Raw genomic sequence first — 12352 nt, 5'->3', positions numbered from 1 at the left:
TCTTATGGGTATAATTCCAATCCTAATGCATATCAATCTAATGGATGTGGTGACCCTTATTGTAATTGTCAACAACCACCACCACATGCCTATGAACCACCTCCTCAACATAACTTTGAACCACCTTACTCACAAGCCTCCTACCACCAAACACCTCATTATGACCCTAATCCTTATCCACCATACCAACCACCTTATAAACCATATGAACCACACATGGAACCACCACCATTCCAACACAATTACTCTCAAGAACCACCTCAATATATACCACCTCCATACCCTTACCAAGATGAACCAACTTCCAATTATGAAACTTTCCTCCCAAACAATGAACCTTCTTTTTCCACACCACCTCCAATGGATGACTCTCTCCAAGAATGTGTTAGTTCTTACATTCGAAGGCAAGAAGAGAACCAAAAGGAGTTCAAGGAGTTAGAAGCCAAGATAGCTACCATAGCGGAAGCCGTTAGCAACATGGTCTCCTCCTGACTAAGCCTAAGCAACCAAGGCACTCCCATTTATGAATGAGGAGAAGCAACCAAGGAGCTTAGTGAAGGAGTGAGTTTGGAGCTGCAAGGTGAAGAAGAGGAGTTGAAGCAAGAATTGTCACAAGGGGAGGAAGTTAAGACAATTGAAAAGGAAGAAGTGGTTGAAGATCTAGGAGATATTGGAAGTCCATGGGAATGTAGAATTAGAGAGCCTTCTTCCAAGATGCTTAATGTTGATGTTGAGGAGGGTGTACAACCTCCAAAGAATATTATGATTGAAAACTTTGAAGAGGTTGATCAAGAGATGGATTCAATCATTGAGGAGTTTCTATCTACAATTGAATCCCCTCCCATTGGGCTTAAAATTGAGGTCAAAGAAGAAGATACACAACCTCTCATGCCCTTGGTGAGCAATGAAGAAGAGATTGAATTGGAAGAGAACCACAAAGAGGAAGAAGTTGAAGTTGAGGAAAGTTGTAGAGAGGTGGAGGTAGTCAAGAAGGAGCACAAGGGCGTAGACCTCGCATTGGCTAAGTGTGGGGAGGTCCCCCTTCCTAAGTCACCATCATCCAACACAACATTCAAGTGGGTAAAATTTATATCCCTAAGCTTCACTTTCTCACTTGAATATATTTTGATTGAAAATGATGGTCAACTTAGAGCCCTTTGTGGAGCTAAGAGTAGGAGAGAGTTGTGTAGTGGTTGGAGACATCACTCTAAGCTCATAATGGTTGCATGCTCGAAGTCGAATAGCAATGGTTGGTGTAGAACCAAATTGCATGGGTCTAGGAGAATGTTTGGCTGCTTAATTGAGAATTCTAAGGTCATGCCACCCAATTGGAATTATGATGATCAATTTGAAGATGGGTGTCAAAACAAAGTGTGGGATCCCGGATCGCACAAGGAGAATCAAATTTGGGAGCCCATGGCTTGTGTGGAACTCCATCAAGGCTTGGAGTTATCATCTTTGAAGACTAGAGCTTATTGGAGATTCAAGCATTGGTGGATGTTCAAGGATAGCTTCAAGCACAAGCCACCTTAAGAGGAGCTTCCCATAAGTCCAACTTAAGGACAATAAACAAAAGTGCTAGGTGGGAGACACCCCACCATGGTAAATTCTTTTCATTTTTCCCTTTTGTACATATTGGTAATTAGTTTAATTTCATGTTTTGTTGAGTTTGTTGAGTATAATTGGTAGTTTAGTAGGTTAAATAAGGTTTTAGGGTGTTTTGGTAGCTGATTGGAGGTTTAGAATTCTTGGATTGGTGAAAAAACATAGAAAAATTTTGAAAAACAGAGCACCATCCACGCGTACGCGCACTGCACGCGTCGCGTGCATTAAGCATTTTCACCCCTCCACGCGCACGCGCCATGTGCGCGTACGCGTGGATTGAAAAATTTTATCCCTCCATACATTGACCCGAGAGTTGCGCCTACACTGCGCCAGCACCATGCCTGAGGCAAACCAACCCACGCGTACGCGCCGTTGACTTTAATTGCGCAATGCACGCGCACGCACGCTGTGCGCGCGCGCGCCGATTGCGCTACCTACCCTCCTGGTACATTTTCCAGAGAGTTGGGCCAATCCTGAGCTGACATTATGCCCTGCACCCAACCTAGCCCTCGCGTACGCGCCCTTCGGCCAAAATGCACATCGGCGTGTAAGCGTGCATGACGCGTCCGCGCCGATAAAAAAAAAGTTTTTCTTCTCATCTTCCATTTTCTTTTGTCCATTGCATTCGCATACTTTTATTCTTTGCATTTTTATTTTGTTTTTATAGCTTGTTTTTACTTTTTTTTTTTTTTGAGCTTCTTATTTGAATAATGGTGTTGAATTTTCTTACTCAATTGTTGAGAATTTCTTGGTTAATCTTAGTGCTTCTTGACTTGTTTGATATTATTGGGTGATGAAACTTTTAAATCAGTGAACCTCTCATTCCTCTATACTTAGTTTCATCCACATCTTTACCATTTTCATCCTTTTCAAGTTTAGTGTTTGGATGCATTGGTGTTTCCATTGGTTTGGAATTTTCTAGGCCAAATTTCTTGATTAATTCTTTAGCATACTTTCCTTGGTGAATAAATGTACCACTAGGAGTTTGTTTAATTTGTAGGCCAAGAAAGAATGTTAGTTCTCCCATTAAACTTATTTCAAACTCACTAGTCATGAGTTTTTTAAACTCTTCACACAAGGACTCATTGGCCGATCCAAACACAATGTCATCCACATAAACTTGAACTAGGAGAATGTCATCATTAGATGTTTTAATAAATAAAGTAGTATCGGTGGTATCCCTTTGAAATTGATTTTCTAACAGGAAGACACTAAGCCTTTCATACCAAGCTCTTGGAGCTTGTCTAAGGCCATAAAGAGCCTTTGAAAGTTTGAAAACATGGTTAGGAAATTCTTTATCTTCAAAACCGGGGGGTTGAGACACAAACACTTCTCTATCAATAAAGCCATTAAGGAAAGCACATTTGACATCCATTTGAAACATTTTAAAACCCTTATGGGTAGCATAGGCAAGAAGCAACCTAATTGCTTCTATTCTAGCTATCAGAGGAAAATACTCATCAAAATATATACCCTCTTCTTGATCGTAACCTTGTGCCACTATTCTAGCCTTGCTACGAACAACTTTTCCATCCTCTCCTAATTTATTTTTGAAAACCCACTTAGTACCTGTAACCTTCTTACCATCCGGATAGGACACTAGTGTCCAAACCTCATTCTTGTCAAATTTAGCAAGTTCTTCTTGCATGGCTTTGACCTATGATGGATCTTCAAGAGCTTGCTTTATATTGTTGGGCTCCATTTGTGACAAGAGGACAAAATTGCTTGGTTCGGTTTGCCTTTTGGATGAGGATCTTGTTGTTACACCTTGTGAGGGATCACCAATGATAAAGTCATGAGGATAACCCCTCATGGACTTCCATTCTCTAGGCTTTCGGAGTGGTGTAGAGCTTTGATGAGCTTCTGTGGGTTGTTCTATTCCAGTTTCTCTTACTGACTCAGGAGACAAAATGGAAATATCTCCTCCATTCTGACGAGACAAAACTGGACTAACAGATTCTTCATTTTGGGATTTTCTTTACTGGTTTCTTTATTGTCAATATCTTTACAATCTGTATCATCTTCTATCACAGCACTGGGAATTGAATTAGAATCACAAAAAGAGACATGTATGGATTCCTCTATGGTCCTATGTTCTTTGAGATAAATTCTATAGGCCTTGCTAGTGGTGGAGTATCCAACAAACATCCCCTCATAGGATTTTAGATCAAATTTACCAAGGTTTTCTTTATTGTTAAGTACAAAGCATTTGCATCCAAAAATATGGAAATACTTAAGATTTGGAGGGGTTCCTTTCCATAACTCATAAGGAGTTTTCTTCAACCCTTTTCTAATAATGGTCCTATTCAAAATGTAACAAGCTGTATTTACGGCTTCAGCCCATAGAAATTTTGGAATCTCATTCTCACAAAGCATGGCCCTAGTCATCTCTTGAAGGCTTCTATTCCTTCTCTCAACCATCCCATTTTTTTGAGGGGTTCTAGGGTATGAAAAGTTATGATCAATGCCAAAATCATCACAGAATTTTTCAAAGTCTTGGTTTTCAAATTCTCTTTCGTGATCACTTCTCAAATGGGCAATTTTTAAATCCTTTTCATTCTGAATTTTTTTGCAAAGGGTTGAGAATGCATGGAAAGCATCATTTTTATGAGTAAGAAAAAGTACTCAACCAAATCTAGAGTAATCATCCACCACCACTAGACCATAGTGTTTACCTCCTAAACTTTGAGTTCTTGTTGGACCAAAAAGATCAATGTGTAACATCTCTAATGGCCTTTTGGTTGAAATTCCATCTTTTGGTTTAAAAGATGATTTTACTTGTTTGCCCAATTAGCAAGCTTCACAAGTAAGATCCTTATCAAATTTGATATTTGGAATTCCTCTAACCAAATTTTTCTTGATTAGCTTAGAAATTTGGTACATGCTAGCATGACCCAACTTTCTATGTCATAGCCATTTTTCAGATTCAAGAGAAGTAAAACATGTTACATTTTGTTCTTTCAAGTCCTCAAGAGTCAATTCATACACATTATTGCACCTTTTAGCCTCAAACAAAATATCCCTAATTATGTTTCAAACTATTTACAAGAAGAACATCATTTATACAAGATGAAAAGCTTTTACCAACTTTTCCAACGGCCACTATCTTTCCCTTTCCATCATCACCGAAAGTGATAAATCCTCCATCATACTCATCAAGCTATGAAGAAGGTTGTCTTTCTGGTCATATGTCTAGAGCATCCGCTATCCATGTACCACATGTTGTCCTTTCTCTTGGATGCTAGGCATACCTACAAAACAAGCTCAAGTGACCTTAGGTATCCAAATCTTCTTGGATCCTTTTACGTTAAACCATCTCTTATGTCCCAATCCATTATAATCAAGAACAACTTTGTAAAAATTATCACCAATCATCCTTTCACCAAAGAAGCATTGAATGGGAAAGTGTCCATTTCGGTTACATAGTCTACAAAACTTTGGAGTTGCTATTTTGTTAAAGCTTGTTGGGTTTTGAAACCTTATATCATTAGAAGATAAGGCAATGTTTTCAAAATGAGGTTTCTCAACAGATTTATAGAATCCCAAGCCAGCTTTATCATAAAGAGGTTTTTGACTAGCCAAGATTTGATTTAGATTTTCAGAACTTTGAGTGAACTTGGCTAAGTCTTCTTTAAGCCTTTTGACCTCTTTAAGCAACTCTTCATTTTCTTTAAAACAATTTACATATGCAATAACAGAATGATCACTTTCACAGCTCCTAAATTGGGCTTTTAACTGCTTGTTTTCTTCAACAAGATTTACAGCAGTTTCGGCCTCCCTTAATTTTTCTTTGAGAAAACCATTTTCTGCTTTAAGAATGGTGATTTGTTGTTCAAGATCTTGATTATCCAGCAAAAAGCATCTTATTTTTTCAGAGAGGTGATCTATCATAAGATGAAGAGCTTCAGTGTCAGGGTTAGGAATGACTACCTGTTCAATGTGGTCTGGCATAAGACATGGTTGAGACTTAGTTTTGGATTCTTCATCATCTTCAGAATCGTTTTCTAAGTCCTCCCAAGAAGCCATCAGCTCTTTCTTCTTTCCCTTCTTTGGCTTCTCTTCTTTCTTTAACTTAGGGCAATCTGACTTGAAATGCCCAGTTTCTTTGCAGTTGTAACATGTCACCTTGCTGATATCTTTCCTTTGTTTCCTAGAGCTGCTTCCCTTGATTCTCTCCTTGAACTTCACCATTTTCCTGAATTTTTTGCAAACAACACAAATTCATTTTCAGAGGAATTATCACTGGATTCATCATCCAGGGGGTTAGTAACAGATGTAAAAGTATTCCTTTCTTTTTTGAATCTTTTTTCAAATAAGTGTTTTCAAAAGCAAGTAGATTTCCTCTCAAGTCATCATATGTCATGGAATCTAGACCACTACTCTCAGATATGATTAAAGCTTTTGTTTCCCACTCTTTTGTAAGACATCTTAGAACTCTTCTCACAAGCACATAGTCAGGATACGTTATTCCCATAGCATCCAAGCCGACAATGATGATGTTGAATCTTTCAAACATTTCATCTATTGATTCTCCTTCCTTCATTGAGAACATTTCATATTCTCTGTTCAACATGTCTATCCTTGTCTTCTTTACTATTGTGGTTCCTTCATGAGTGATTTGAAATTTGTCCCAGATTTCCTTTGCCGTTGTGCATCGTGATACCCGTCGGTACTCCTCGAAGTTGATAGCATAGTTGAGCAAGTTGATAGCCTTGGCATTGAGCTCCACTTTCTTTCTGTCTTCTTCGGTCCAGCTTGCTTCAGGTTTAAGAGAAAAAACTACTCCTTCAGCACTTGTGGTGGTTGAAAATTGAGGACCCTCCAAGATAATCTTCCAGAGCCTATAGTCTACGGCTTGCACAAAGATCTTCATTCTCTCCTTCCAATAGGTATAATTTTTTCCATTGAAAAGAGGAGGTATGTTGCTTGACTGTCCTTCTGTCAGGTTGTAAGACACCAGGTTTGAGCCACTATTTTCTGCCATCTGGATCTTTTCTCCAAGCTGCAAAGCTTGGTCTCTTTAAGACCAAGCTCTGATACCAATTGATGGTTTTTAGTGGCTAAGAGAAGGGAGGGTTTGAATCTTAGCCCCTTTTTCACTTAATAACACTTGCTGGTCTTTGAAACAACTTCTAGAGACTTTTTGATTTTTGTCTCGTACCCAGCCACGAGACTTTTTCTTTTTATCTCGTCACCCGGCACGAGATATTTTTCAGTTTTATCTCCTGGGCAGCAGAAACAGAAATGGAGTAGAAGATGGAGAGAATTACACCAAGATATATCCTGGTTCAGCTGCTAAGTGCAATGCAGCCTACATCCAGTCTCCATCACAACAATGATGGAATTTTACTATAATCATCCTTGATTACAAATACCAATTCTCCCTAGGAACTACCCTTCCTATCTGGGACAAGTCTAGAATCTAAACCCCAATCCTGAACTTGACTTGGTTACTGCCAAGCTTTCAACTGCTAAGTGCTAACCCAACTTGCAAGGGGATTCCCACAGAATCATGAAACACAACACAGATGTACAAAGGACCTTTAAGGACATCTATGGCTTTTTCTTTTAATTTTTTGCACTCTCTGCCTTTTTTCCGCTCTATGGCTTTTTCTTACAAACCTCACTGTTTGTCTTTTTCCATGAGACTCAAGACAGATAAAATTAAATAGAAAAATTATAAAATGAAGAATATTGAAGGAGAAGAACTTCTGTTAGCTTGGGGAGTTATAGGAACTCTGTGCTCACTCTTTTCCTTGCTTCAAGCCCTAGCTATTCTCCCTTACTTATAGGGGGAAGCCTCCACGGTTGAAAACCAAATAAACCAAGCCAAACTTCTTCTTCAGCCAAACCGGTTCGGCCAGAGAGAGAGAGAGAGAGAGGAGATAACCGAATGCAAAACCAACATGCAATTACCTCTGGTCCTTCTCTTTACACCAAGCTTCATCAATCTGAGCCATCCAACTTGACTTGCTCTCCAAGAAGGACTCCTAGCCCTTGATGCTTCTTGATGTATGACAGCTCCTCCTGCTCCACTTTTGCTTCCTTCCTCACGTAGCCACCCTAGCTACCTTCTGTGATGAGTGAACCCAAAAGCAGAGACGAGTCATCCTTAAGATCTTCTTCCTCTGACCGAAATCTTCTTCATCTATTTTTGGTATGGAAAAGCTGAGATCTCTTCAACAAATCTTACCATAAGTGATAAAAATCTCAGTCACAGCATACTTTTGTGTTTTCTTTTTCTTGCCATCATTACAATGGTCTTGTTGCTTGCAACTTCTTCTCTTCTGTAGCTAGCTTTAGCCTCCATGCTTTCTCTGTTGAAATGACCAAAGGAGAAGAGAGAGTAGAGAGAGAGAAGAAAGAGAATGAAGAAAAGCATTCAATGAAATTTGAACAAATGAATTAAACTAATTAATTTTCTTCTCTTTTTGCTTTAGATAGCGTGTAGCATTGATGATCTCAATCAAATCAGATGCTAATTTCTCTCTCATGGTTTCCAATGCAAGTTAATGATAATTGAATTAAATTTGAAATCCATCACATGGGATAGAGGGATCCGTTGGAAGCAAGAAACATTTGCTCTTCTTTTTTTTTTCATTTCGGACCAACAAGCTGGTTTCTAGCAAGCAATTTAATTTTGGGCTGGTTCATGATTCTGGCCCAATTAACCACAAATTGCTTCGACCATAACATTTAAGAATTTTGAACAAAGCTGAATGTTTTACATTCACATTGGGCTTGCAAAATTTCTTTTCTTTTCGGCCCAATTGCAGAAACCTGTATAGCAAAATTATTTTTTTTTATTAGCACATTCTTTTCTTTTTGGCCCAATTGCAGAAACCTGTATAGCAAAATTATTTTTTTTATTAGCACATATGAATCAAAATTAAATTAATAATTTTACAATTAATTATATTAATAATGTTTGATCATCACTAAATTAATTTAGAGTTTTCTAAACTCATCATTTTTTATTATATAATTAAATATTATTGAATAATAAGATCCATTAGCAATTTAAATTTTAAAATATAGTAATATTAACTAACAACAAAGAACAATTAAAATAAAAAATAAGATCTAAATACACAGATATGATTAGGTTTCAAAATATCTAATTACAAATTAAAATACTAAAATAGTAATTTAAATAATAACATATAATTTAAAATTTAGTTTTTTATATTTCATATTTTAAAACCTTGACAATATAATTAAAATATTTTTTTTTGTATATGTCGTTGTTAAACAATCATTTAAAACTCAACTTTCATACAATTAGCTCTTGATGATTAGTTGAAAACGTTCATTTAATTATTGTAGTTATTATGAAAAAAACTAAAACTAATTTTAAAAGAAGAAATACAAATGTATAGATAATATTCTTTCGAGTCGATTTCTAAGAAAAAACATCAATCTTATTTAAATTTAAAACTTGATCATTATAATGGACATCTAATATGAAATTCTCAAATTAGCTATTAAGTGTCGAAAATTGAATAAAAAATTATTGTGAGATTAAATTTAATAATTTAGTAAAAGCAAATAAATATTATTATTATATACTACTCAATAAAATTCTAAATTATAGTGGGTGCGCTTGTCCCACACCCTAATGAATAGATCCGTCCGTGGGAGTTCCCCTCTTTTCTTTCTTTATTCCCAAACTTGGACACCTCCATTCTTTTTTTGAAATGAATAAAATCACTAATCTTTGAAAGAAAAAAGAAAAAACTAATGCTTCTAGCAAATCCAACAATACTTAATGATTTTTAATTTTTATAATGTTTGCGATCAAGCAACTTCTATTGCCCTCTGAGATGTAGAATCGGAAGCAAGAGTAGTAGTAGTGGCAGGAGCAGCACCACCGGTAGTTGGCCTATAAATATTTTAAAAAAATCGTTAGATCATACAAATGCAGAACATGATATATCAAATTATTTTCAATATGTAATTTATTTATTGAACTCTTTTAAAATAAAATAACATTATATAAGAGAATATCAATACAAAAAGACAATAAAAACAGTCAATATGGATTTAGATGTATAACTATTAAATATTGGATGTGCAATTTTTTTTTTTTACTATTTTTATTGTTTCATAGCAAGATTGTATATGATATAGCTTTTATACATAAAAATATTAACCTTTTCTTATAAAAAACTAGTATAGATTACTGTTGATATGTCTATGTTTTGTGAAATTTTATAATAACATTTTCAATAAAATTAGACAATGATGTATCATAAAATAATTTATATTATATATTATTATCTTATTAATAAAATGATTTATCTAACTTGTAGTTGTATTTTTTAAGAACTATATAACTTCAAAAATCAAATTCAATCATTTTAACTATTAATTCAATAACAATATATAACACATTTTTTTGGGGGTATTGCAACTAAACTCAATTATATTTATATATATGACTTAAATTGGGGAAAAAAAAATATACTTACAGGCCAACAGCAACTTTGAATGAATCATAAATGAGCCATTGAGATCCAGTGAGTGTTCCAATCATAAATATACGAAGAGGCAGACCACGGGTTGCTAGTCCCCATAATCCAAGCCTATTAACAGCCTGCAACAAATTAATAAACAAACTTGTCAATATTTCACATGACACCATATTTTTCATTCATAGAAAACAATTGAATTGAATACTATATATATGTTACTCTACTTACATCAGCAACAGTTGCCCCTTTAGAATTGTTGAGGAAAGAGACAAGGTTGTCAGCAGGATGAGAGACAAGGGCACATAATATTCCAGCTATGTATCCACCTGCAAAGCTCACACCAAGTTGCACCATTTTACTGCTTTCTTCCTTTGTTGTGGGAATCATATGCTTATATATCATCTCCACTGTGTTCTCGTATGAAGCAAACTTCATCATTGTATCTGCAATTATTACAAATTTAATTATCTTATTATGCTTCAATTACTCAATGTAACTAACTTTTACAGGCAACTTGGGTTAGTTGAGCTGTTAGTTCACTCGTCAACTTAAACAAGTGTTGGGTTCTATCCCCTTTATTACCACTTAAGAGAACTAGAATACACACATAAAACTTTTGTCATAGGAGATGTAGTTCTGTCCCTATTTGTAAGTTACTAGGTATGTTATTATTTATGATGAAATTGCTACTATGTACTATCACTTGCATGCAATTATTAACAGAGTATTGGATTTGTTATTTATCTGTCTCATGATAAAAGTCATTTGAGCAAATCATATATAGCTGGATCATGATTTCAGACACCAATGAGTAAAGGAGTTTGTAAGAGAGATGATTCAGGAGGGAATGCAGAAATGATAACTGAATTAACTGGTATCTAACTATTAATGGGGGACTTGAAAGTATAGTTGTGAATGGATTGGATTGTATGAAATTCAAACCCAACCAAATTCAAACCAATTTGTGGTTTAATAACCAAATTGGAACTGGTCTTTTTAAGTAAAACCGGTTTAAAAATCGAAAAAATAAAACCTGGTACCGGATTTTGTTGAACATAGCAGGAAATGTGAAAAGTTGAGAGATTAAAAAATAAAAAAAGAACAAGAACCACCAACTTACATGGAATCTGCCGTCCCCACAGAGGTACAAGTCCCTTGTACAGCCTGAAACAACACCATATAGCAAGTATCTAACATGAGAAACATTGTGTTCATTCTTCCATTATCCAACATTAATATAAGAGCTTTACTTTTTAAGTATTAACAAGCAAAAATCTTTATTAAGTACTTTGTCTAAAATACTTAACATAATACGTATCAACATCTTAGCTATCATCTTCACGCGAAAACACTTTATATGCTAAATGATACGATGCAATGTTTGAAGAAAAATGAGTTTGTGTAACATTTCTTGTAATTAAAGCAATCAATATTTGTGAAAATTACAAGCATACCCTGAGACTCCTTCCGCTCTGACCAACTTAGGCAGGCCATCGGAGAGTCCTCTGGCGAAGCCAGGCTGAGTCTGAACTCGAACCTTGACGGCCTCAAACGGACAGAGTGCAAGCCCAGCAATGGACTCGGAAGACGCCGAACCGGCAAGGTAGATGAGGGTCTTATACTTAGTTGCAAACTCAGGGCCAGCAAGATCGGAATAGTATTTCTTGAAGTACTCATAGAGTCCATATTTGAAGGCACCTTGGGCATGGTACCCGAGAAGGGTAGGTGCCCATCCCCTGAAAAATCCCCTAAGCCCTTGTTCCCTATACAAAACTCCGAATCCAGAAGAGACGCTCTTGTACTTAACAGGGTCAATCTGAAATTATAATAATGTTCAACGCCAACTATACATTAGTTAAATTAAAACTTAAGAATATATATAAAAAAATATACACTAAAAATAAAACAAAAAAAAATGTTCCACTCATTTTTTATTATATTTAGTCACTACTCATATGAAGGTATCTTTATGCAAACACGACAAAGAAAAATCATTACATGATGATTTAATCAAAATTAAAGCGCAGTCAAAAGGTGACTAATGGAAACAAAGATTACATTATTGATTGAAAAATAAAACAAAATATTATTTACATACTAAAATCAGTTATCATGTATTTGTGTATAAATATATGTAGTTTAGTTTATTTTAAATGTATATTTTATATTTTAATATGCATTTTAAAAAATTCAAAACCAATAATTTTTAGTATTTTTGACTATTATTTTATCAACACAAACACTAAATTATTTTTAACAAATAAATATTACAA

At 35.5% G+C, this 12352-nt stretch overlaps 1 protein-coding gene across 1 annotated transcript in view; it reads right to left on the bottom strand.

Annotated features, from left to right (window-relative positions):
• Positions 9140-12352, bottom strand: part of LOC107621802 (mitochondrial phosphate carrier protein 2, mitochondrial-like) — a 3960-nt gene continuing 747 nt past the window's right edge. Inside the window, exons 2-6 of the mRNA XM_016323800.2 lie at positions 11534-11895; positions 11200-11243; positions 10308-10522; positions 10077-10201; positions 9140-9487 (exon numbers count right to left, since the gene is read on the bottom strand). Of these exons, the coding sequence (XP_016179286.1) occupies positions 9403-9487; positions 10077-10201; positions 10308-10522; positions 11200-11243; positions 11534-11895 (831 nt within the window). The 3' untranslated portion in view covers positions 9140-9402. The remainder of the gene's footprint in view (positions 9488-10076; positions 10202-10307; positions 10523-11199; positions 11244-11533; positions 11896-12352) is intronic.

The sequence above is a fragment of the Arachis ipaensis genome, chromosome B10 (genome assembly GCF_000816755.2).
Source record: "Arachis ipaensis cultivar K30076 chromosome B10, Araip1.1, whole genome shotgun sequence".
NCBI lineage: Eukaryota > Viridiplantae > Streptophyta > Magnoliopsida > Fabales > Fabaceae > Arachis > Arachis ipaensis.
This window is presented reverse-complemented; position numbering and strand designations above follow the sequence as displayed.